The 23,927-nt window shown below is 47.5% G+C and overlaps 2 protein-coding genes across 2 annotated transcripts in view; one reads left to right on the top strand and one right to left on the bottom strand.

Annotated features, from left to right (window-relative positions):
- ARMH1 (armadillo like helical domain containing 1) overlaps window positions 1-7,035 on the bottom strand; it is a 41,182-nt gene extending 34,147 nt beyond the window's left edge. Inside the window, exon 1 of the mRNA XM_054572124.1 lies at window positions 6,915-7,035. The gene's annotated coding sequence lies outside the window, so the exon portion shown is untranslated. The remainder of the gene's footprint in view (window positions 1-6,914) is intronic.
- On the top strand, window positions 6,261-22,902 carry TMEM53 (transmembrane protein 53). The gene is made up of 3 exons (XM_054572125.1): window positions 6,261-6,418; window positions 19,595-19,716; window positions 22,188-22,902. The coding sequence occupies exons 1-3, from the start codon at window positions 6,358-6,360 to the stop codon at window positions 22,839-22,841; spliced, it is 837 nt and encodes a 278-aa protein (XP_054428100.1). The 5' UTR covers window positions 6,261-6,357; the 3' UTR covers window positions 22,842-22,902.
- The last annotated feature ends 1,025 nt before the right edge of the window (window positions 22,903-23,927 follow it).

Raw genomic sequence — 23,927 nt, 5'->3', positions numbered from 1 at the left:
ATTATACCTCCTACATCTCCCCCAGATCAGTTTATTTATCTTCATCTCTACTGCCACTGTGTTCATTTACCCCCTCATCCCTCAACAGGCTCCTAAGTGATCCTCAGGATCACCCCACCATAATCTCCACAGTGATGTGAGAGTTAAAACGCAATCTGATAGATTTCCCTCTTCAGTTGTCTCTTACATTACCCTGAAAACAAAGTTTCAAACATCTCAGCCCAAAGAACTTTCATCTAACTTCTGCCACAACTGAAACCCGACCCCCTGCCCCTGCCCCTGCCCTGCCTCTGCCTCCTGCCACCGCATCAGTGGGGACTAAGGGGAGGCTGCCAGCTTTCCCAACCTTCACATTCTCTAAATCCCCTATACTGTTTCTAACTAACTTCTTTTCCTCGGAGGTCAGGCCTCCTAGCTTTCCCCCTCTACCTTGCCTCATTGCTGATTTATTGGCCACTTCCCATGCTCATAGATGACTTCCGCCCATAAGTTGTTCTGTTTACCCAAGACCTGATAGGCAATTTCAACATCAACATATTCCATCCTCATATTCTGGGTGGCTAGCATCCTCCCTGGCGCAGAACAGGTGCAAAAAAGTGCTATTTAAACTGACATCCAACACACTATGCTCATAATGAAAACTTGATTTTCTAACTCCACACAGTAATTAATTAAACAGATGTCCTGTGTGCCAGTAGACCTACAGGATGAAGTCTAAAATCCATGTGGCATACATGGCCCTTCAAAACTTGGCTCCAGGCTAACCTCATCTTGCCATTTCCACATTACAACAGATCTTGACTTCTCAACTCTCCAGCCTTCCAGGGCCGTTTGCATCTCAGCTGCTGCTTTGCCATCAGGAATAGCCAGCCTCCCTTTTGCCCTTTGGCTAGTTCTCCAAGAGAGCTGCGGGTTCTCTATTCTGTGGTCCACCTATGCCACCTCTTCGTCCACCATGGTGTAAAACTTACCCATCCCTCCCGCTAGAGTGTGAGTTCCTCAAGAGCATGGGTCTGTCTTCCCTGTCTCTATGTGCTCAGGGCCTGGCATAATGCCTGACACGAAATACATGTTTAATAAATGCTTGCTGGGTGAATGAGAAAAGAAATCAGCCAGCTCCTGTTTAGATGGTTACATCTGAATGTCCATGATATGTAGGTCCATAAAATGACCAACTTCGCAAAGCTGTCATGTGCAGAGTGGCAGAATCTCCATCCAAGGTCCGTGGGAAGTCTATGAGGCATTTCACAGCTATGACAGGAAATAGCAATGTCAGCAGTGGTGTCATCTTTGGACACTAAGGACAGGGAATTCAGTGCCATGAACGGTCAGTTAAATTGTAATCGGAGTGAACTGTTCCTCTGCAAACCATAATGTTCTTTAGTTGCAGCCAAATGGCATTCAAGAAGGGGAGAAAATTTTTTGAAATGTCGAAGAAATTATTTCCAATTTGGTGCTCACAACCAGAGACTCTAATGATCAGTGGAAATGAGAAGCAAACAAATTAGCACTAATGGAAAATGGCTTCTGGAAAAGAGGATTTAATTTATAGTCAACTGGTCATGGCATGCAGCATGCAGTAAAAGTCAGCTTCACCAGCTTGATCATAAGAACTGGAGCACACCCGGAATGCCAGAGAAAAATGTACGTATGCCATCGTGCTTATTGGGATCTCTCTGTAAGTGGCAGCCAATTAAAAGTGTCATTATTTTACCTTGGAGAGAAAATGGTCTGAAAAATCAAAGCACATGAAATTAAAATCCGGATTAGGAACCTCGGTCCAAATTGGTTTGTTTGTGGCCTTCTAACCTTGGCAAGGTCTTCTGCAAGGACGACAAACCTACTTTGTCTTCAGCCCAGAGTGGACTCTGTTTTTAATTTCCTCTCCATCTTCAGAGGTGATTAATAAATCTGGGCTCATCTATAAATCATTTCTATAGTGGCCAAATGGTTCTTCTTCATGCAGAGAAACTAAAATGACAAAATCTCAAACCTCAGCTCTTGCACTAAGCCAAAGGTCCTTAGCAACGAGCAAGAAGAGGTATGATAAAATCAAATGGTCAGTACATCGTGTTTCTAAAAAAATTTCTCTTTTTTTCCCCCTAAATCAAAGACATGTTTCTAAAGGCAAGAAGCCTCTAGGGCACAGGCTGCCAGCCTGGCTCACTGTCCCCAGATGGCCTTGGAGACAAAAAGGCAGTCATTGTGGGCTGTTCCTGCTGGTTCCACCTGCAGAATGGGACACAGGCCTCTGCTTTGGCTCCCATCCCGACTCCTCACCCTCAGCTCCCCATTCAGAGAGGAAGAGAGGGAGCGAGGGAAGGAGGGAGAAGAGAGATGGAGCAAGAAACATTCTCCTTCCAAACTTCAGGTCCAGCTAAGAAGGGTGTCCTGGTCTTTACTTCTACCTTAGGGCAAATGCACTACCATTTGCTACTTCTTCACACAGACTCCCCACCTTCTGCTCCCCTCTCATACCCTCTTTTTTAAAAAAATTATTTATTTTTAGACAGAGGGGAAGGGAGGGAGAAAGAGAGGGAGAGAAACATCAATGTGTTTCTCCTTTGTCTCTACTGGCCCACAACCCAAGCATGTGCCCTGACTGGGAATTGAACCAGCGACCCTTCGGTTTGCAGGCTGGTGTGCAATCCACTGAGCTACCCCAGACAGGGCTCATACCCTCTTTACAGACCCATTGCCACCCATCGCTTCCCTGCAGATGCCGTCTTCCCCATCGCTTCCCCACAGTTGCCACTCCCTCCATCCTCTCCACATAGACCATCTTTTCCCCATCTCCTTCCTGCAATATCTGCCTTCATCCTCTCCCCAGATATGCCCTCATTTTCCACCCACAGACTCCACTTTTCCTCCCCCCAGCCTGACGTCTGCCCCCAAGTCCACTCGGCAGATCTGCCTTCATGCTCTCTGCACAAAATGTAACTCACTAGGGTCAACTATAACCGACCTACCCACATTCTCACCCTTCATTGCTCTACGCTTCATCTTCCTTGACCTGATTTCCTACATTTCCTTCCCTTCCCAACGTTCTTATTTTCCCCTGAAAGCCTTTGTTCCAGAAAAGTTCCTCTACCTTGAGCTTCTCTACAATCTTTCTGGCTACCTTCAGCCAGCCCTGAAAGCTGCCTCCGTCCCAGGGCGCCACTTCCGCATAGCCCTTCCTGGTGGAGGCTGCTTATACGGGTATAATGTCTCCTCACCAAAGCCCAACCTAGTTCCTTAGTTTACCACCTTCTTGTAAAAACCTTTGCTACTTTGACGGTCATGCTATTCAGCTGTATTGACCTTTATCCCTCCTCACACTGTCACCTACAGATTTCAGAACAATCTGCTCTATTCATCAGGAACTTCGGTGCCTAGTTCACAAGCATCCTCTTCCCTTTTCCCTCAAGTCCTGCCATCATCCAGGAGGATTTCAGTGGCCATGTCTATGCCTTGAATGTCTTCTGTCCTCCACTCCAGCCAACTACGCCCATGGCCACACCTGGGACCTATTCATCACCTGGAACTAATCAAACATCATTACTCCACTTTTCGATCATAACTCTCATCCAACTATTTTCGAGATATGGGTTTTCTGACTTCATTGGGACTCCAGTCCTTAATATTTTTACACTGTCCTATGCAGTTTAGGTTCTAAGGTTCATCCTCTCAATCTTTGGCCAGGATTTTCAACTTCCTTGTCCTTCGTCTTTCTATTTCACCCACACGCTATAACCCAAACCTCGGTCAATTCAGCTAACCTCTCTATCCACCACTGAATGGCTGAATATTGTTGGAGGAAAGATACATATCATATAACCACCCAGACCACTGCTGCTGCAAATTAACCGTTACCATCCTCAATAGGTCTCATAACTGCCCAGAACCCTGTATGCTGCCTCTGTCATCTCGTTCCCATTCTCAACCGCAGCTGTTTCAACCTCTCTCTGCTCTTTTCAAACCCTGTATCCCATCTCCAACCCTACTCCACAGGCTGATATCAGGTCCCGGTTTTACAGAGAAAATAGAAACCATCAAATAAGAATTCTCTCAACTTCTTGCCACCAAACCGACTAATGTACTAATCTCACATGCTTCCTTTTTGTTACAATGCAAATGTCATCCAACTTTTCTAAGTGAACCTCTCAACCAGTGCTTTGGATTCTCTACATTATTTTTTTTTCCCCAGGGTTGCCACTTTCTCAGTTAACTTTTTCTCTATAATTTTATCTTTTTCCTTTTGCTGGATCCATGCCAACAGCATTTTTTCATCTAAAAAAAAAAAAACCTTGTGTTTCCTTCCAGCTATTGCCATCTTTCTTTTTTGTCCTAAAGAGCCAGCCATCTTGAAAGTGTATTGTACATGCAGTCTTCACTTCCTCATTTTTCTACCTACTTCTCAACTCACTAATTTGACCTCTGCTTCCAGTACTCCACTGCCACTGCATTTACAAAACTCACCAACAAATTCCTTGTTCCTAAATCCGGTGGATTTTTTCAAAACTTATTTTATTTGACTAGCCATCAGCCTTTATATCGTCCCCTGGCTTCTGAAATACCATGTTCTACTACTGATTATCTTACCATTCTGGACACTTAGCATCTAAATTACCTTTGCAGATTCATTCTTATTTGCCAGACCCTCAGACTTGAGTGCTTCTCAGCGATCTGTTCTCAGCCCTCTTCTCTTTTTATTCTACAAATACTCTCTGGGCTAGCCCAATAAATCAGTCCACTGGTGTGGCTGCCATCTGTGAGGCACTACAGACTACCACATTTCTATTGCCAGTTTAGGCTTATCTTGTAAGCTCCAGTCAGGCATATTCAGCTGCCTCCTGGACACCTCTGCTTGGATGTCTCACTGTCACCTCAAATTCACCAGGCCCAGAAATCACCCTCCCCTGAAAACCCTGCTTCCTCTCCTTTATGTTTGCCCAAGTCAGGAATGTAGAAGTCACCCTTCCTTTCTCTACTGTGCCCCACCAGGTGCCAAGTCCAGTTTTTTTTTTAAGCTCATAAGTGTCTAAGGAATCCATCCCCTCATCATTCCTGCTACCTTTCCATGCTTTAGGACACTGTAATCCTTGCCCATTACTGAAACAACTTCCTAACTGGTCTCCCTCCTCCCACTCCCCAATCCGTTCTCTGCATTGATCTTTCTAAAGCATAAATGATCGTTACTCTTCTTCTAAAGCCCTGCAATGACTCCTCACCGCCCTCAGGATAAAATTTAAGCTCTTGTATTCATAAGAAATACATTGGAAAATTTTTACCATCAGCTAAGATCTACCTATAAATTCAAAACTAAGCTTGGCATTAGAGAACCTCCAGGATCGGAGCTAACTGTTCTTCCAACGTTACTCTCACATTAGTATCTCCTACGGCCAGAAGATGCTCATAATATATGGCATTCCTCAGTTTTCCCTTTTGAGCTCCTGCAAAGAGTCCTTTCCCCTCCATATATCCTCGAGTCTTTCAAGGTCCACTTCAAGAGCCAGCCCTAGTGTCATAATTGTCCCTTCAACACTTTCTGAGCTCACGGAAAATTAGAGTTCGTTTTCTTCTCCTTTTAAGACTTAGGTCAAAAGCTTAGTCCTTACTACTGCTCACCTACACAATAAGTGCTCGGTAAACATGTGTTAAGTGCATGGGTAAATGTAAAAAAAAAACCCCAAACAACGAAACACCTCACCTGTATTCCCTGACCCCTTTGTGTCCCCCACGAACAGAGCAATCTCTAAAGTCTTCACCTGCAGTTTTCCCCACTGCCTCCTACCCACCCCACCATGTAGAATATGCCTCACCCCACTGGGTGGAGGATGGGCCCGCACGCGCTTACTAGACCGTTTTGTGCGGTTTTCTACCTCTCCTTCGGAGCTGCGATAGTAGGGGATGGCAAAGTTAGCTAGATGTTGTAAATCAAAGGGCACTGTCGTCCACTCCGTAAGAAAAGGCAGGGTTGAGAAGTGAGACCATCACCATTCCCAGAATACAGCAACACTCCTCACAGACCCTCTTACCTACACAGGAGGGTGAGGACTCTTCCTTACTGTCCTCCCAGTTGACCAATACTTGACCCACATCAAGCGAGTCAGCCAATGATTGCGAGCCAGGGATAGAGCGGGGCGGGGCATGGTTGCTAGGGCCGAGCTTGTGGGGTGCGGCGAGAGGCTCTGAGAGAAACTCCGTAGTTGCTAGGGTGAGAGGTCACAGAGCGCGCTCAGGGATTGGGTAGCGTCGGAGGCGGTGGGTGGTAATTGGGCGGTGCCCAGAGGGCCCTGGTGAGGCGCGCGCGCGGGAGCGCGCGAGCGCGGGAGTTCCGGCGGGAGGACAGTGCCGAAGGCCGGCACCTTCACCATGCCCTCGGCTGAGCTGGACTACACCATCGAGATCCCGGATCAGCTCTGCCGGAGCCGGGGTATGGAAGGAGGGTTGGGTCCAGTCGCGGGGAGGTGACCAAACGAGTCTGTAGGTCGGAAGCGCAGCTGTGGCTCCGCCCCCTCGCGGCCCCGCCCTCTCGCGGTCAGCCCTCTCACAGGGTCCGGGGGTCTTAGACAACGTCCAGACCAGAGAGCCCCGCCCCCTTGTAAGCCCCGCCCCGGAGTGCTCAATCTGTCGGAGCCCCTATCCTGCGTCCTCTGTTCAGTTGGGGCCTTTTCCCCTTATCTTTCCAATCGGAGTTTTTTAAGTCCTTGCCCTCTTTTTTCTCATGGTAGCTGAAAGCCGGGGAGGGCAGGGGCTCTTCTGATTCCTTTGTTTAGGGTCGGGTTTCCCACTTCTAAACTCTCTTCGGCTGTTCGGCTAGAGATCCCCTCACTATTTTCTCGGGGTCTTCACTGAAGCCCGGGACATATAACCCTTATCCCTCTCTCCTCCCCACTCTCCATAGCTGTGGTTAACAGAGTAGGCCCTACCGTCAGATAGAAGTCAGTTGTCAGTTTACATCCTGATTCCTTCCTTTAGTAGCCGGGTGACCTTCGGCAGGGAACTGACCTTCTGTTCTTCTGAACTTCAGTTTCCTCATATGCAAAACTAGGGTACTGATAGTGGCCTCCCTCACAGGGTTGTTGGTTGCACAACAGATTGTGTTAAGGACCCAGCATAGTGCCTGGCGTGGAGTGAGTTTAATGATTAGCATTATTTTCCTCCCTACAGTCATATCAATAAAGGTGTGTGGGACGCTTCACTAACGTTAGTAGCCTGTAGAGCAGGCCTGGGCCCCTGGCATTGTGAGTAGGATTGGGGATTTTCCAGAGAATGGAAAATTGGGCCCTACCTGGGAGTTTTGGTAGAGGAGCCTTGAAGTACAAGTCGGTCCAAGCCCAGCCTGTCTCTCCCCTGCAATACTCCATATCGCCTTCACGCCTCCAGTCTCACTGCCAGCAGCTCAGCCTCGTCTTGCTAACACAGTGATCTTCCTAATGCAAAAGTTTGATCTATCACTGCTCTGTGTAAAACCCTTCAGTGGCTCTTATTGCCCTCAGGATAAATCAAGTACGATTCCTTAACATGGCATTCAAAGTCCTTCATAATTTATCAGCCCCTGCTTACCTCTTTGGTCACTATGTCCTTCCACTTGGCAATTTGAATTTTATGTTCTGGCAACTGAACTGCTTGTGATTCTCCACACATTTCTTGCTTCTCTGCCTTTGCTCCTGCTGTTTTCTCTGTCTGGAATGCCCTTTCCCCTCTGCTGCCCCACGCTGCCCCCTTGCTCGTTCCGCTCATCATTTAAGGCCTAGTTCAGATGTTGCCTCCTTCAGACCCCCTCCTGTAGCACCTTGTGTTCCTTGCTTTCGGTCTGAGAGGGAAGGGCAGGCCCTGGGCTCCCAGAGAACAGATGGCTGTAGACTGGCCATATTTCCCCAGAATTGGGCTCAGGGAAACCTGATCTGTTTGGCTTAGGCAAGTTTTGACAGCAGCAGGAGAGGAAGCCAGTTAATATTCTTGTCCTTGGAGAGACTTCAGCTGCAAAGGGCTGGAGCTGACTTCTGCATCACCAGGACGGCAGAAGTTCTCTGTCAGCCCAGGTGGGTAGCCTGGTGGTCTTGGTTTATATTTCAGATCTACCTCCTATTGGTTCTGTGGCTCAGCAAGTTGTTGAACCTTTCCACGCCTCAGATTTCTCCACTGTAATATGGGAATTATAATAGTGCCTACTCCAGGGGGTGTGAGGGTTAATAAGATAGTGACTGAATGTGTGCGCTTGGCACGTTGTTGGTGTATTTTCTCTGCTTGTGGCTCCCCTCATTGCTTGAGGAGACTGGGTCGTAGAACTGGAAGAAATCTTGGGGGTCATTTTGTTCTGCATTCTTCTACTAGTATGAGGACATTCTGTTGCTACCAGACCCTTTCCTGACAGGTTGCTTCCTCCCCAACATCCTGGCCTGTTGGAGGCAACTGGGATTGTTAGAAAGCACTTCCCTTTCTTGAGCCACATATTCCTTCCTGTCATTTCTTCTCTCAGTTCAGTATTTGCTGGGTTCTGGCCATGGGTTTGCTGCGGGTGCCTCAGAAGTGACTCACACACAGGCTACCTTCAGGGAGCTGTGGTTTTGGGAAGGGGTGAGGTTTATAAGCAGCTGGTTTCACAATGATGTGGTAACTGGAGGGCTAGAGGGTCATGGTGGCTACAACAGAAATCTCTCTTCCTCTCTCAAGAGGACAGCTTCACGCCATCGTCAAACCTCTCGTCTCCCAGAGAGATCCCTCCAGGGCCTTCAGCTGTCCCTCCTCTGATGTAGTTCTAATAGCTTCCGCCTCCTGATTGCTCCTCTGGACTGGCTTTAGCTCATCATGCCTTTCCCTCAAAGTATATACCCCAGAGCTGAACTGGAGGGTGCTGCATCCCTCAGAAGGGGGCAACAGCGCCGTGATCCCCTGAATCCGTTTGCTTCTCATCTGCAGAGAGCTCCCTTCCAGGCTGACATTGCTTCACACAGTGACAGTCTTTGGGGACCCCGGAGATTGTCCTTTTGCATTTACTATTTAATGGTGGGGAAGTATGTAGGACAGTCATATTTGGTTTCTGGAATTGTTTTCCCCTCATTTCGAACATCAGAACCACAGAGCCCAGCACGGTAGTGATTGACAGCGAGGTGAGGAGCTGCTGGCACATCAGTGAGCTGGAATGCAGCCTCCCCACCCCGCCTTTATACCTTTATACCAGCTCCCATGTCATATCCTTGGGGAAATCCTTTGTCCCAGGCTACCTCATTCCTGAGCTTTTTCTTTAAATTTTTATTTATTGATTATAAAGGAAAGGATATGGAGAGAAAGAGAGAAACATCGATTTTGTTGTTCCACTTATTTATGCATTCATTGGTTGATTCTTCTATGTGCCCCGACCGGAGGTTGAACCTGCAACCTTGGGTTTTCGGGATGATGCCCTACACAACTGAGCTACCTGGCCAGGGCTGACGTGCAGATTTCAGTTGCCATTAGGAAGTGTTGCTTGAATACAGTTCCATTACTAGGTAACAATTAAGGACCTGCACAAAGAAAGAGGTGTTCATGAAAGTATTTTTATAATAGCAAAAAATTGGGAACAACATCATGTCTATTAATGAGAGATTGGTAACCATAAATTATGAAATATTCTATAGCTGCTCTGCAGTTGCTAAAAAGAATGGTGTAGAAATATATAAACTGACAGGGAGAGATGTTCACAATATATTGCTAAATCAAAGAAAGCAGATTACAAAACAGTATGATTCCAATTTTATTAGATATTCATTTTCTCCTTTTCTACAATGAGCATGCATTCCTCATGAAGTAATAATAATAACTTCGATTTATTGAACTTTTTCTTTATGCCAGGTACCTTTATAGTCATTATTTTATTTAATCTTTTGTATTATTATCCTCATTTCACAGATAAGGAAATTAAAGCTTAGAGAACTTGCTCAAGATCTGTTTCATAGTTATTAGGGGCAGAGCCAGAGATTTGAACCTAGATATGGTTTTATGCAGTGTGTACTCTTAGGTATTGTGCTACTCTCTTATGCTGTTATTTAAAAAAGTAAAAAAACAAAAGTAAATTTTAAATAACGTGGTTTAAATGTAGGAACTGTGAGGCTCTCGGAAATATTTCTGAGGAGTTGACAAATTTGAGTATCCTTTTATTCTTCACATTTTAAAAAGAAAACATAGGTTCTTTGTATCTTGATTCTGGCTCACAGATAAAAAGCACATAATGTGCCACAGACTCTTAATGCCTTGTCAGCTTTCCTTTGTCGTCTCTGAATGCCTCCAGGGTATACACAATCTAATTTACGCTTCAGTTTTATGACTTGAATTGTTGTACAATATGTGTATCTGTAATTCTTGTATTATTGGTGTCAGTGTTTTGTTGAGAAATTCTAGAGGACAGGGAGCTTGTGAGATTAAATTGTCTTGTGGGGCGCCGAGCAAGTGCCAGTGTTGAAAGGAACACTTCTGCCTGGGCAAGGGCTTCTGGGCAAATGACCTCTTTGACTTCTCAACTCCTTTGGCTCTCTGGAACACCTTCGCCTACCTTTTTAAAAAATAACATTTTAACTCTCCTTACAAAAGCGATACATATTGTTTACAGAAAATGTATTAAAAAATCATGAAAAAAACAGTTGCCTCTAATCCCAGAAATAATTGCTATTAATATTTGATGTATTTTTTCTGTGCATATATGTTTGTGTGCATACACATATATGTATTCTGTTGTTCATACCGCTCACTTTTCAACTTGCTTTTGCACTTAATGTATGTTACTTTTTTATTTAAAATTTTTCTTTTATATTTTATTTATTTATTTTTAGAGAGAGGGGAAGGGAGGGAGAAAGAGTGGGAGAGAAATGTTGACTGGTTGCCTCTCACACACCTCCAACTGGGGACCTGGCCGGCAACCCAGGCGTGTGCCCTGGTCGGGAATTGAACAGGTGACCTTTTGGTTCACAGGCAGGGGCACAATCCACTGAACCACGTCAGCCAAGGCTTAATATTACTTTTTAAATGAATAATAGCATTATTTTGTACCATAAAATTAAGGCTTTTGAAATGTACAACTCATTGGTTTTTAGTATATTCACAGAATTGTGCAGCCATAGCCACTGTCTAATTCCAGAATATTCTTACCACCTCAACCTGAAACCCTGTGCCCATTAGTACTCCCTGTTCTCCCTCCCTCCAGCTCCTGGCCACCGCTGATCTACCTTCTGTCTATAGATCTGTCTATTCTGGACATTTCATATAAATGGAATCATACAATATGTGGTCTTTTGTGGCTGGCTTCTTTCACTTAGCATGTGTTTTCAAGGTTCATGCATGTTGTTGCATGTATCAGCACTTCATTCCATTTATGACCAAATAGTATTTCATTGTATGGATATATAACATTTTGTTTATCCGTTTATAGGTGATGGACATTTGAATTGCTTCTCTTTTTGGCCATTATGAATAATGAGGTTACGAATGTTTGTGTGCTGTTTTTTGTTTTTTTTTTGTGGACATATGTTTTCACTTCTTCTGGGAATTTGTACCTGGGAGTGAAAGTGCTGGGTCATTTGGTAACTCAATGTTTCTAATTTTTTTGAGGAACTGCCAAACTGCTTTTTGAAGTGACTGAATCTTTTTACATTACAGCGGTATATGAGGGTTCTGATCTCTCCATATTCTCACCAGCACTTGACTCTCTGACCTTTTTTATTTTAACCAGCCTAGCGGGTGTAAGGAGGTATCTCTTTGTGGTGTTGCTTTTCATTTCCCTAATGCCTAGTTGAGCATCTTTGCATGTGTTTATTGGACTTCCATATATCTTCTTTGGAAAAATGTCTCTTCAAGTTTTTTGCCCATTTTAAAATTGGGTTATTTGTCTTTTTATTGTTGAATTGTTAATAGTTTTTAATATATTCCGGATATAAGCTCCTTATCAGATTATGATTTGCAAATATTTTCTCCCATTTTGTGGGTTTTTTTTTTCAGGACACTTTTGATGGAGTCTTGTAAAGTACAGAAGTTTTTAATTTTGATGAAGTCCCAATTTATCTTCTTTTTCTTTTATTCTTTATATTTTTGGTTATGTCTAAGAAACCATTGCCTCATCTGAGGTCACAAAGATTTACTCCTTTCTTTTATTCTAAGAGATTTTATCACTTATATTTGTGTCTGTGATCTGCTTAACGTATTATTGAATATTTCCATACAATTAAACATTTTTCTTTCTTAGAAGTGGAATTACTAAGCCAAAGATTGCATAGTTTTGAGACTTTTGATACATGTTCCAAAATTGTGACGCTCTTCTCCCTCTTTTTTCCCTCCCCCTTCCTACCTGTCTCCCTCTGCTCTGCTTCAGGCCTTTGCCGTCTCTCGCCTTGTATGCGGCCATCATCACCTGTCTGTTTCTAGTGGACACTTTCAGGACAGTGTGATGAGTGCAGTGGCATGGTGACGTGGGTGCTGTGACAGTGCAGGGGAGGAGCATCTACCCGGGTCTGGTGATTTGGGGTTGGGGTGGGAAGGGCTGGGGAAGGCGTCAGGCGGAAGTGAGCGGTGAGCTGCCTCGGACTGGGGCGTGGGCATTAGCAGGGCATGAACAGGGAGCCTCAGCATCGGCCGGGAGTGAGGGGCACGGTTTTGGAGGCGGAGGCAACGTGGCATGGTGGTCCAGAGATGGACGCCAGCTCTGCAGCTTCCTGGCTGCATGTTCTTGGGGAAGGGGACTTACCCTCTCTGTCTTAGTTTTCTCATCTGTTAAATGGCACAATAACTAACAGTAGTAGCTAACTCCTAGGGTGGTTGCAGGACGAAATGAGGCAGCTAGTGTTGAGGTTCTGGCTGATGTGCCCAGTCCCCTGAGGAGGAGCAGGTGGAGAGGTCAGTGTTGGATCTGCTCATGTACAGAGGCGGCCGTGTGTACTGGTTTGGAGCTGAGGGGATAGTGATTTGCTTAAGACTGGGGCCTTGGCTTTTGCTACCCAGGGGGCCGGCTGGGAAAGTGGTTATAAGCTGGTCTCTAGACCACGGGGGTTTGGATTCCATCTTCACTACTTAGTTGTGTAGTCTTGAGCAGGTTATTTACTATCTCTGTGGCTTAGTTTTTCATCTGTACAAGGAGAATAATAACAGTTCCTTGTTCAAACAGTAGGATTGTTGTGAAGACTGAGTGAGCTGATATGTAAAGTGCTTAGAATAGTGCCTGAAACATAATGCTCTTTTTCGCTGTTACTGTTTTTTCTTGGTAATGGGAAAGAGGGGGCGGGTAAGAGCTGGAAGGAGATGGGGAATTCAGAGAGTTTTATGATGGTTTAGGAACAGGGTGGGTCGTGGTAAGTCTTGGAGTATAAGTGGGAGACTGAGCCAGTGCCTGTCTTCGGTGCCCGAGGGTCAGTGGCCGGAGGCTGAGAGATATTAGCGCTGGGAGGGGAGAGGATGATGTGGCCAGTGGAATGAGCCTAAAAGGAACAGCGCTTTTACAAAAGGGTGTAGGAATCATGATCCCTATGTGGCCATAAATAACAATAGCCATAGCAATTACTTTTATGACTCTGCAAACGGCCACGGGTAACGAGAAGAATGCCAGCTCTTTCTCCTTGGATCCATCCTTCACTTCACAGCCACGTGTTCACTCATTCAGCACCTGAGCGCCCGAATGTGCGGGCTGCAGTGCTGGGCTGATGAACGTGACCTACCCAGTTCCTGTCTTCACGGAGCCTGCCAGCTAAGGGGAGAGACTGACATTAAACAAATAATTGTGCAAGTCATTAATCAGCAGAGCTTGGATCATGCCACTCCCCCAATTCCAGAGTCTTCACTTGTTCTCCCCTGCTACGGAATAAAATCTAGACTCCTAAGGACGGCTCAAAGGCCCTGCAGGATTGGGCCCCAGTCCCACTCTTGGCAGCTCTCCTGACCATTGGTGCCCCTCACCAAGGCATCTAGCGCCCCAGGACTGCTTGCTGTGCCCCAGACCGACTGCAGCGTCTCCGTAGCCCCCAGCCCCTGCTCATGGCCTCTCTGCACCTGGAATGCTCCTGCTGGTCCTTCAAGGCCTAAACAGCAAACTCGCTTTCCTTTCGGGGGGCCTTTCCTGGTCACTGTCACTCTCTCAGCCATGCTCCCAGAGCACCTTGCACTTTTCTGGAGTGTAGCACTTCACGTATAGGATCAGGAGGGGCAGCGTGACTCCAGTGGGAGGGGGTCATGACAAAGGCCCCGAGCTGGGGTGGGCGTGGAAAGCAGGGCGCTGGGAGGAGAATGTGTCAGGGAATGGGAGGTACCCACGGGTGCAGAGCACCTGTGGCTGAGCGGGCAGCCTCGAGTGTTTGGCAGGAGTGGAGGGGCCAGTTCCCTCCCTTTAGGAACTGGATGGAAAGCTTGGGCTCTGGGAGCAAGCGGTGTATTTAGGGTGTTCGTATGCTGAGAGTTCTTCTTGGAGATAAGTATCTGGGGAAGTCATTCCTACATGAACTGGCAAAGCCTGGGGTGTCTGAAAAACCTGCAGTGGAGCAAAATGGAGTTAGAAATCCCAGCCGTGGGAGAAGGGGCAGGTCAGAGGCCTAGTAGAAGCTGCCTGAACCTTCCCCTCCTGGGAGTGTGCTATCCCTGCCGGTTGGGGTGGACTTAACTTCGGATGGCCACCAGGGGGTGTGACTTCCCTTGGCTGCCTTCTCTGTAGTTGAAATAAATTCCAAAGCCCTTTGCTGGTGTCTTGGTCGTGGCCCACAGAGGACCAGTATAGGCCAGGGGTGGTGAGCCTATGCTCACACAGCTGCACAAAGGTAAGGGGGACTCCCTGGGGCAAGTCTCAGGACCTGGTCCAGCTGCTGATTCTCAGAGGTCCAAAGGCAGATCCAAACGGTAGCTGTCCATTATCGCCTGGATACCGCCGCAACCTGAGCCTCCTGGGTAGTCATCCCCAGCAAGGTTGGGCTTGGCCCCAGGAGGCCCAGATACGGCTTCTCTACCAGAAAGGCCAGTGCAGACGAAGAGCTGCTGTGGCAGAGGACGGGGGACACTGGACTGAGAAAGGGAAGGAGAATATTTGGAGTGGCCTGAGTTAGAGCAGTGAGCTCTAACTTCTCCTTCATCAGAGGCTGAGGCCAGCACCGGGGAAGCCTAGGAGGGCGGGCAGGCATCAGCAAGGGATGGAGGTGCTGGCAGCTCCTGCTGCAGGCTGAGTTGCACCCAGCCTAGGCTCCATCCCCTTGGGTGCAGGCAGTTAATCTCCAAAGGCTGGAGTCACCACTGCTGGAGAGCAGGAACATTGAACTTTTCAATCACATTAATTTCCACAGGAAATTGTTGTCTTCCTTTTGTCCAAAGGTTAGTGATTTATATTTACCATCCTCTTAACTAGCCTTGAAATTTACTGTTGCCCGGTCACCACTGGCCTCCATAAATCTCAGGGTGGCAGCTGAGCATAGCCAAGTGGCTTGATCCTTGGAAGGGTACACCGCAGCGCTTTCAGGAGGGCAGATAACTAGCAACAGACAGTCCCTGCACAGAAGCCCCCCTGGAGGTATTGGTACTCAGTTGGCAGGGGAAATGAGATGAGGTCTCACCAACAAGATTGCAGGGAGGCCTCTTCAGTAGCAGACACAGCAGACAGCTGGCTGTGCCTTGGTACATCACTGGAAGAGACATGCTCCTAGCTGAGGACAGGGCTCGTGGCACAGAGGCATCAAGTGGCCTAGAATGGGGAGCAGGGGCCTGTCTGACTTTAGGCAAGTAACCACCCTGCCTCAGTTTCCTCATCTGTAATACTTTTCCTCATTGTGTTGTTTTGAGGGTTAAATCTCAAACAATATCAGCTAATATTATTCTCTAGTAGGACAGGGTGGGTAGTTTGGTATGGACCTCAGAGTTGGTCTGCTCCACCTCTCTGCTTACACTGTCCCATTCATTTCTTTTTTAAAGACCCTCTTCTTCCATCTGTTTGTGGAATTAGAATGAGTAGGGACTGGTAAACTTTTTCTCAAGGGCCAGTAAGCTATGGTCACTGTTGAAACTACTCAACTCTGCTATTTTAGCATGAAAACAGCCATACACAAGAAGTAAATGAATGTGGCTATGTTCCAATAAAACTTTATTTTGGGACACTAAAATTTTAAATTTCTTGTAATTTTCACATGTTACAAAATATCATTCTTTTTTTTTAACCATTTAAAAATGTAAAAACTGAGACTTCTGGTCAAGATGGCAACATAGGTAAACATGGCTTGCCTTCTTGCACAACCACATCAAATTTACAACCAAATTATAGAATAACCATTACTCAGAATCGTCAGAAATTGAGTTGAATGAAAGTCTGACAACTATGGAATTAAAGAAACCACATCCATCCAGACTGGTAGTAGGGGTGAGGACACAGAATGGGCTGGTTCCACATCTGCATGTGCTGGATAAAAACTCAGGAGGGCCTTGGCTGGTGTGGCTCAGTGGATTGAGTGCCAGCCTACAAACTGAAAGGTTGCTGGTTCGATTCCCAGTCAGGGCACATGCCTGGGTTGTGGATCAGGTCTCCAGTTGGGAGCATGTGAGAGGCAACTAAGTGAAGTTTCTTTGCATATTGATGTTTCCCCCTCCCTTCCTCTCTCTCTAAAAATAAATAAAATCATATATAATATAATATAATATTTTATACACACACACACAGACACACACACACACAATTTAGGAGGGATATCTAGGGAGCAAGGTGTCCAATCCCCACATCAGGTCCCCCAGCCCAGGGTTCCAGTGGCAGGAAGATAAGTTTCCATAACTTCTGGCTGCAAAAACCAGTGTGGATTGAGTTGGCAGAAGAAACTTCTGGAGTCCCAAGCAGTTCCTCTTAAAGAACCTCACACAGACTTAGACTCATTCCCTCTGAATTCCAAGCACTGGGAGAGTAGCTTGAAAGGCACCAGTGGCATACAAGGAGGAACTGGAATATCTGGCATCAAGGCGAGAGCTGGGGAACAGATAGCTTTCTCTCAGACAGAACGGTGGACAGAGGCCATTGTCCCCTTTCTGAATCTTTTCCCCACAGAGCCAGCTGGGGGGTGCCATATCTGAGACTTCATCAACCTGGCTCACAGCATTGGCCCTGCCCTGGAGATCCCCCGAGGCTCTGTCCCACCCAACTTAACAACTGTTAACAGTGGTTTTTCCATATGAATGGCTGGTCTTAGTGCATGCTGCACAGCTTCCTAAATCCTTTCAAACAAGCAGGCCTCAGTGAGCCCCAGCCCTTCCCCTACCCCACCATACCTCTTGCTAAGTGACCCAAGGCACATCACTAGAAGTAGCCAGCCTAGATTCATAGCTTGTCTTTGCCTGGAACTCTTCAAGCCCAGCACAAATAGCAGCCATCTCAGATAGCTTTATGGCTGAGGCAGGGTGGCCCCAGCAAAATACAGGTGGGGGCTGATGTTGGCTTGCACCACCCAGGAAACCCCAGGGCCAGTGCACCCAGTGGACAGCTACAGACCACCTCAGTGCACCACCACCCTGCCCCTGCACAGCTGATCCTCCACAGAGGGCAGAGGTTGGTGGTCAGTGGTCATTGCCAGCCCTTGCAGATGACTGGCCTGGGATGACCTGCCAACAGTAACCAAGGCTCAACTACAAGAGAAGAGTGTACTCAGCGCACAAAAAGGGCACAGCTCGAGTACCCAGCATGGGTAATAGGGGAGGCTGTGTCACTGGACCCTACAGGACACCTACTACATTAGTCCATGCTACAAAGACAGGGAGTCATAGAAGCTCTATCTAATACATAGACACAAAGACAGGGAGGCTGCCAAAATGAGGAGATGAAGAAACAAGGCCCAAGTGAAAGAACAGATGAAAACTCCAGAAAAAGAACTAAACAAAATGGAAATAAGCAATCTTATAGATGCAGAGTTCAAAACACTGGTTATAAAGATGCTCAAGGAACTTAGTGAAGACCTCTGCAGCATAAAAAAGATCCAGTCAAAAATGAAGGATACATTAATTGAAAAAAAGGACAATTTACAGGGAAACAATGGTAGAGTAGATGAAGCTGAGAATCAGATCAATAAATTGGAACATAAGGAAGCAAAAACAACCAATCAGAACAAGAAGAAAAAAGAATAAAAAGAAAAATGAGGATAATGTAAGCAGCCTCTGGGAGAACTTCAAGAGGTCCAACATTCTCATCAAAGGTTGCCAGAAGGAGAAGAGAAAGAGCAAGAAATTGGAAAACTATTTGAAAAAATAATGAAAGAAAACTTTCCTAACTTGGTGAAGGAAATAGACATGCAAGTCTGGGAAACACAAGATGGATGCAAAGATGCCCACTTCAAGACACATCATAATTAGGGTGCCAAAGGTTGAAGATAAAAAGAGAATCTTGAAAGCATCAAGAGAAAAGCAGTTAGTTCCCTACAGCAGAATTCCCATAAGACTGTCAGCTGATTTCTCAGAAGAAACTTTGCAGGCTAGAAGAGATTAGCAAGAAATATTCAAAGTCATGAAAAACAGGAATCTACAGCCAAGTTGCAAAGCTATCATTTAGAATTGAAGGGCAGATAGAGAGCTTCCCAGACAAGAAAAAAACTAAAGGAGTTTATCATCACCAAACCATTATTGTATGAAATGTTAAAGGGACTTATTTAAGAAAAAGAGGATCAAAACTATGAACAATAAAATGGCAATAAATACATATCTATGAACAACTGAATCTAAAAAGCAAACTAAGGAAACAAAGAACAGAGACAGAATTATGGATACAGAGCGTATTTTGATGGTTGCCAGACGGGAGGTAGGTGTAAGGGAATGGGTGAAGAGGTGAGGGGATTGAGAAGTACAAATAGGTAGTTACAGAAAAGCCATGGGAATGTAAAGTACAGCATAGGAAATGGAGTTGCCAAAAAACTTGAACTTACGAACCCTGGACATGAACAAAGGTATGGGGATTGCCTCAGGGAGTGGTGGGTGCTGGGTAGAGACGGGGCAAAGGGGGAAAAATTGATATCATTGTAACAGCATAATCAATAAAATATAATAAAAAAATAAAAATGTAAAAACCATTTTCATTTTTAGCTCACAGCTTATATAAAAATTGACCATGGTTGGCTTTGGCCCATGGCTTGTAATTTACCAACCCCTAGATTTGAAGATAAAATTGCATGGAGAAAGTATTCACTTTTCTCACCTGGCTTATGCCTTTCAGTCACTAAAGTAAGGTGCCCTCATGTGGGTTTTTTTCTTTAAAAAAAAAATTATGTATTTTCAGAGGGAGGGAGAGAAACATCAGTGTGTTGTTGCCTCCTGTGTGCCCCCCAGTGGGGGCCTGGCCCACTACCCAAGCATATGCACTGACTGGGAATTGAACCGGTGACCCCTTGGCTCAGAGTCTGTCACTCAGTCCACTGAGCCACACCAGCCAGGGCTCGTGTGGGTTTCTCCAATGACCCTGAGAGGCCAAAAGCCACCTGAAGTGGAGGACAGAGAAAGGAGCCCCATGGGAACCTGTGGCGCAGTGGCTGGCCAATTGCCTGGGCCTGGTACCCATTGGTTTCCTGCCTGCAGCCAGACTGGTACTGACTCTGGATTGGCCAGCCGCCCCACCTTGCACCCCAACTGCAGTGCTGACAGCCTCACCTGTCTATTTCAGAGAACAGTCCGAGCCATGGTGGAAAGGAGGCTGGGACTCGACAGCCTTTGGTGATTCTCTTGGGCTGGGGTGGCTGCTCTGACAAGAATCTTGCCAAATATAGCGCCATCTACCGCAAAAGGGTGAGTACTGCAGGCTGTGGGCACCCAGTACTTTGGGGCCCTGCCACTTGTGGCTGTTCTAAGTGGGAATTGGGGGCGGTTCTGAGCCTTGGCTGCCTTAATCTCAGGGCTGCAGTGAAGGCTGGTCTGGGAATAGCACCAAGAATGGCCTGTGATGAAGATGCTGGGGTCATGGGGACTTTGGCAGGATGATCCCCCCTTTGCTATCACCTCTGTGGCCTGGTCTGTCCTCTTTAGCTCCTGACCTACTTCTCCTTCCTTCCTCCCCAAATCCTGTAGTGGACAGCCCAGCTTGGATGTGCTCCCAGCTGTGGATTTGGCCCAGACTTCAAGTTTCTGTTGGCTGGATACCGCCTACGTGGGTAGCAGGAACCTGGGCCAGGTGTGCTGGACATAGTCTGCCCTCTCAGGACTTTCCCCTTTTTTGACCAGATGAGGTTCTTCCTTAGGGTTGACCATGGCACCTTTACTTCCCCAGAGTAGAAGAGCCTCTTGGAAAAGAGATTCAGGCTTGAGGTTTCCTTGCTTCTTCTTAGGCCGCACCAAGAGTTGGATGTAGAGGCTGTGGTAATTAGAGACAGCCAGTAGGAGAGCCTGGAGAGGATGGGTGTGAAAAAGACAGACTAGGATCTGACATACAGCGAGGCCCAGGTCCTTGGCACAGGGACTTCTAAGAGCACCTGACTGGGGAGCTGTGTCCTCAGAGACGGTGCATTCACAGGAATTGCTGAGCTTATGTCTGAACCAACAGGTAGCTCTGCATGTGAATGCTCCTGGGGAGGAGCGTGTGTGTGCGTGCCATGCACACAGACACGCACTCACTCAAGGCAGTACAACATGAAAGTGTGTACTCGCCAGTGGTATATGTATGTGCTTATGGGTGTGTGTTGGCAGCTGTGTTTTATGTGCACTCACAGGTGGTACAATGGGTACACCCTAGGGAGTGGTGGGAGCCTTGGGTGTCAGCATCTGTGGGATGTGAGGTGGACGGGCTTTGTTTAGTCTGGGAGTCGCATGTGTGGTAGTGAGGTGGGAGTGTGTTTTCATTTGTGGGCAGTGCTGTGTGTGGGTTGGGGGTGGGTGGGAAGACATTTAACATCCTACTGGGGAGTGAGAGCAGAGCACTCTGTGAAATCTCCAGAGCTAAAGGGCCAGGTGACGTCAGCGACCCCCTCTGCAGGCTGCAGGAGGGGTGCTTAGGCGTGCCAGGGCCTTGGTAAAAGCAGTGCCAGGAGCAGCTGGAGCAGATGTCAGATTGGAGGGATGAAGTGAGGGGTTACCTCAGCAGACCATCCCTGTTTGGCTATGGGTCATTCAAGTAGTGGGCCTTTGTTATTCCCCTTACCATCACTAATTTCTACTATTAGTCAAGAGTTTACTTTGCACCAGGTGCTGTTTTGGGCACTTGAGATATAGATATATATATATATATATGTATATATATATATATATATTTTTAATATATATATTTTCACTTTATTTTCATCATAGCCCTATGAAATGGATGGAGACACAGACTCAGAAAGAGGAAGTAAATTGCTCTGTTGATACCATTAATAAGTGGTGCCAGGAATTGAACCCAGTCCTCTCTGGCCCTAGAGCGTGCCTAACTCTGAGTGCCCTAACAAAGGGCCCTTTGTCTCCAGAACAGGTTAATGAGAGGTGGCTTTGGCTGCCTTTTCTAACTGGCCTAGAAGGGGATCTGTCTGGAAACTTTGAGGTGTACTTGACCTGTGTATTGAGGGGTACAGAAACCTAGAGAGAGTTTGGCTCAGATTTTAGAATTTGAGGAACAACAGCGTTTACTACATATGGAACTTCAGGGCAAATGGGAAGAGTGATCCCAGGCCCTGGAACCGGACAGATTTGGGTGCCAGGTGCCTGATGCCAGAAAGTATGGACTGCTCTCAGGGCCCAGTGGGAAGGTAGCAGCGGCCAGAGACACATGATGTGGGTCTGGCTCACGAGTGGCCTCTGGTGGTCAAGGCTGGGGTCTGCAGGCTGTGTTTCTGGTGTTGGGTCTTACTGGGGTACCTCCTTGTGCCTGGGAGGTAGAGCCAGTGCAGAGGGGAGTCACTGCCGCAGGGTGTAGCCAAGCAGCGAGGCCTTAAATGTGCCAGAGTTGAGCAGATGAGGGTGCAAGGTCATGGGTGGGAGGGAGACAGGAAGTGGACTAGTGTGAGGAGACTTCCTTCTGGCCAGCCCAGATGTCTCCAAACCATGCTCCGGGTGCCGGACCTAACATACCATCCCAGGCTGAGGAGGCTTGTGAAGTGATTATTCTACAACCTTCCACTGTGGAAGGCACGGTGTCTGTGAGTGGTGAGCTGGTGCCCAGGCTGCAGCAGGACCTGGACTGCTGCTAAGGCCTCTGGGCCTGTGGAAGTTGGAGCTGCTGGACCCCTCTGACCTTAGCTTGTACCCACCCCCCACCACATCCCTGAGGATCAGTCAGGTCTCTCTCTTCTCAGGGCTGCATCGTGATCCGATACACAGCTCCATGGCACATGGTCTTCTTCTCTGAGTCCCTGGGCATCCCTTCACTTCGTGTTTTGGCTCAGAAGCTACTTGAGCTCCTCTTTGATTACGAGATTGAGAAGGAGCCCCTGCTCTTCCATGTCTTCAGCAATGCTGGTGTCATGCTGTACCGATATGTGTTGGAGCTCCTGCAGACCCATCGGCGCTTCTGCCACCTGCGTGTGGTGGGCACCATCTTTGACAGCGGTCCTGGTAATAGCAACCTGGTGGGGGCTCTGCGGGCCCTGGCAGCCATCCTGGAGCACCGGCCTGCCGTGCTGCGCCTGCTGCTGCTGGTGGCCTTCACCCTGGTGGCAATCCTGTTCCACGTCCTGCTCGCTCCACTCACCGCCCTCTTCCACACCCACTTCTATGACAGGCTACTTAACGCAGCCTCTCGCTGGCCTGAGCTCTACCTCTACTCGAGGGCCGATGAGGTGGTCTTAGCCAGGGATGTGGAACGCATGGTGGAGGCACGCTTGGCACACAAGGTCCTAGTGCGCTCTGTGGACTTCGTGTCATCCGCACATGTCAGCCACCTCCGCGACTACCCTACTTACTACACGAGCCTGTGTGTCAACTTCATGTGCAGCTGTGTCCACTGCTGAGATCCTTGTCCCACCAACCTCACCTTTTCTCCAGAAATAAATGCCTGGCACCTCCCTACAACCTGTGTCCATGGATGGGGTTGTCTTCTGGTTCGAGTCCCTTCAGCTCTTTGGGACTTCATGGTCCCCCCAAGTAGAGAATTCGCTTAGGCCCCTGTCCTGGGGTACTGTGGTGGTCTGCTTAACCCAGGATCCTAGGGAGTAGGGGTGCCCGGGCGTGTCTCTGTGGGATCCTTGCAGCGGTTGTATTTAGGGAAGTACAGCAGGCAGGCTGCTGGTTCCTGTGGCACTTAGGCCGATACGGTTTACCAGGTGTGGGTGGGGGCTTGATAATGAGCCCCAGGGTTGATCTCTGATTCCTTGAATGGAAAGTGAGCTTTGTGAGGAGGTGCCAAAGGACAGGATCAGGCTAGGGCAGGGGCCGTGATCTCTGCTCCAAGGCCCTCCACAGCATGACACACCATCTCCATGGAGGCCACTTGGCTTTGCATGCAGGGACTTCTCTCACCTCATTGCCAGGGAGTCTGAGGTAGAAGCCATATGGGGAGCTGAGGATGCAGAGGTGGTGGGCCTGCCCAGGTCCACTACACTTTGCCAGGAAGCCACTGGATCCAGGAAAGCTGCAAAGTGTGTGCAATGGGCAGATGGAATGGGAGCAGAAGGAATCCAGCAGTGCCAAATGGGAGCTGGGATAGGTGAAGTCAGGAGCCCTGAAGACCAGCACCAGGGCAAGGGGCCGTTTGGCTGAAAGAGCAAACTCCCTTATCTCCTTGACAGAGTCCCACTTGGATCTTCTCTAGGCAGGAATGGTGGCTTTAGCCTTAGAATTCTGTATCTTCTACCATTCCACAAGTCACTGCTCCACAGTGTTGGCACACAATAGGTATTCGATAACTATTTGTTGATTGAATGAGCTTATGGTGGTGGATCAAGGGACTTGGGGGCAGTGATGAGCTTCGAGAGTTTCACAAGCAGTGAAGGAGAGGGCTGGAAAAGCTCTAGGTGGCAGCTGAGACTTGATAATCTTAGGGCTCATGGACCCTCCGGGAGCCCTATTTGCATCAAGTCATTTCACTGGGACCTCGG

The sequence above is a fragment of the Pteronotus mesoamericanus genome, unplaced genomic scaffold (genome assembly GCF_021234165.1).
Source record: "Pteronotus mesoamericanus isolate MK-2021 breed Mesoamerican mustached bat unplaced genomic scaffold, CSHL_Meso_final contig_221, whole genome shotgun sequence".
NCBI classification, from domain to species: Eukaryota; Metazoa; Chordata; class Mammalia; order Chiroptera; family Mormoopidae; genus Pteronotus; species Pteronotus mesoamericanus.
The sequence above is the reverse complement of the archived record's forward strand: the minus strand, read 5'-3'. Positions and strand labels throughout refer to the sequence as shown.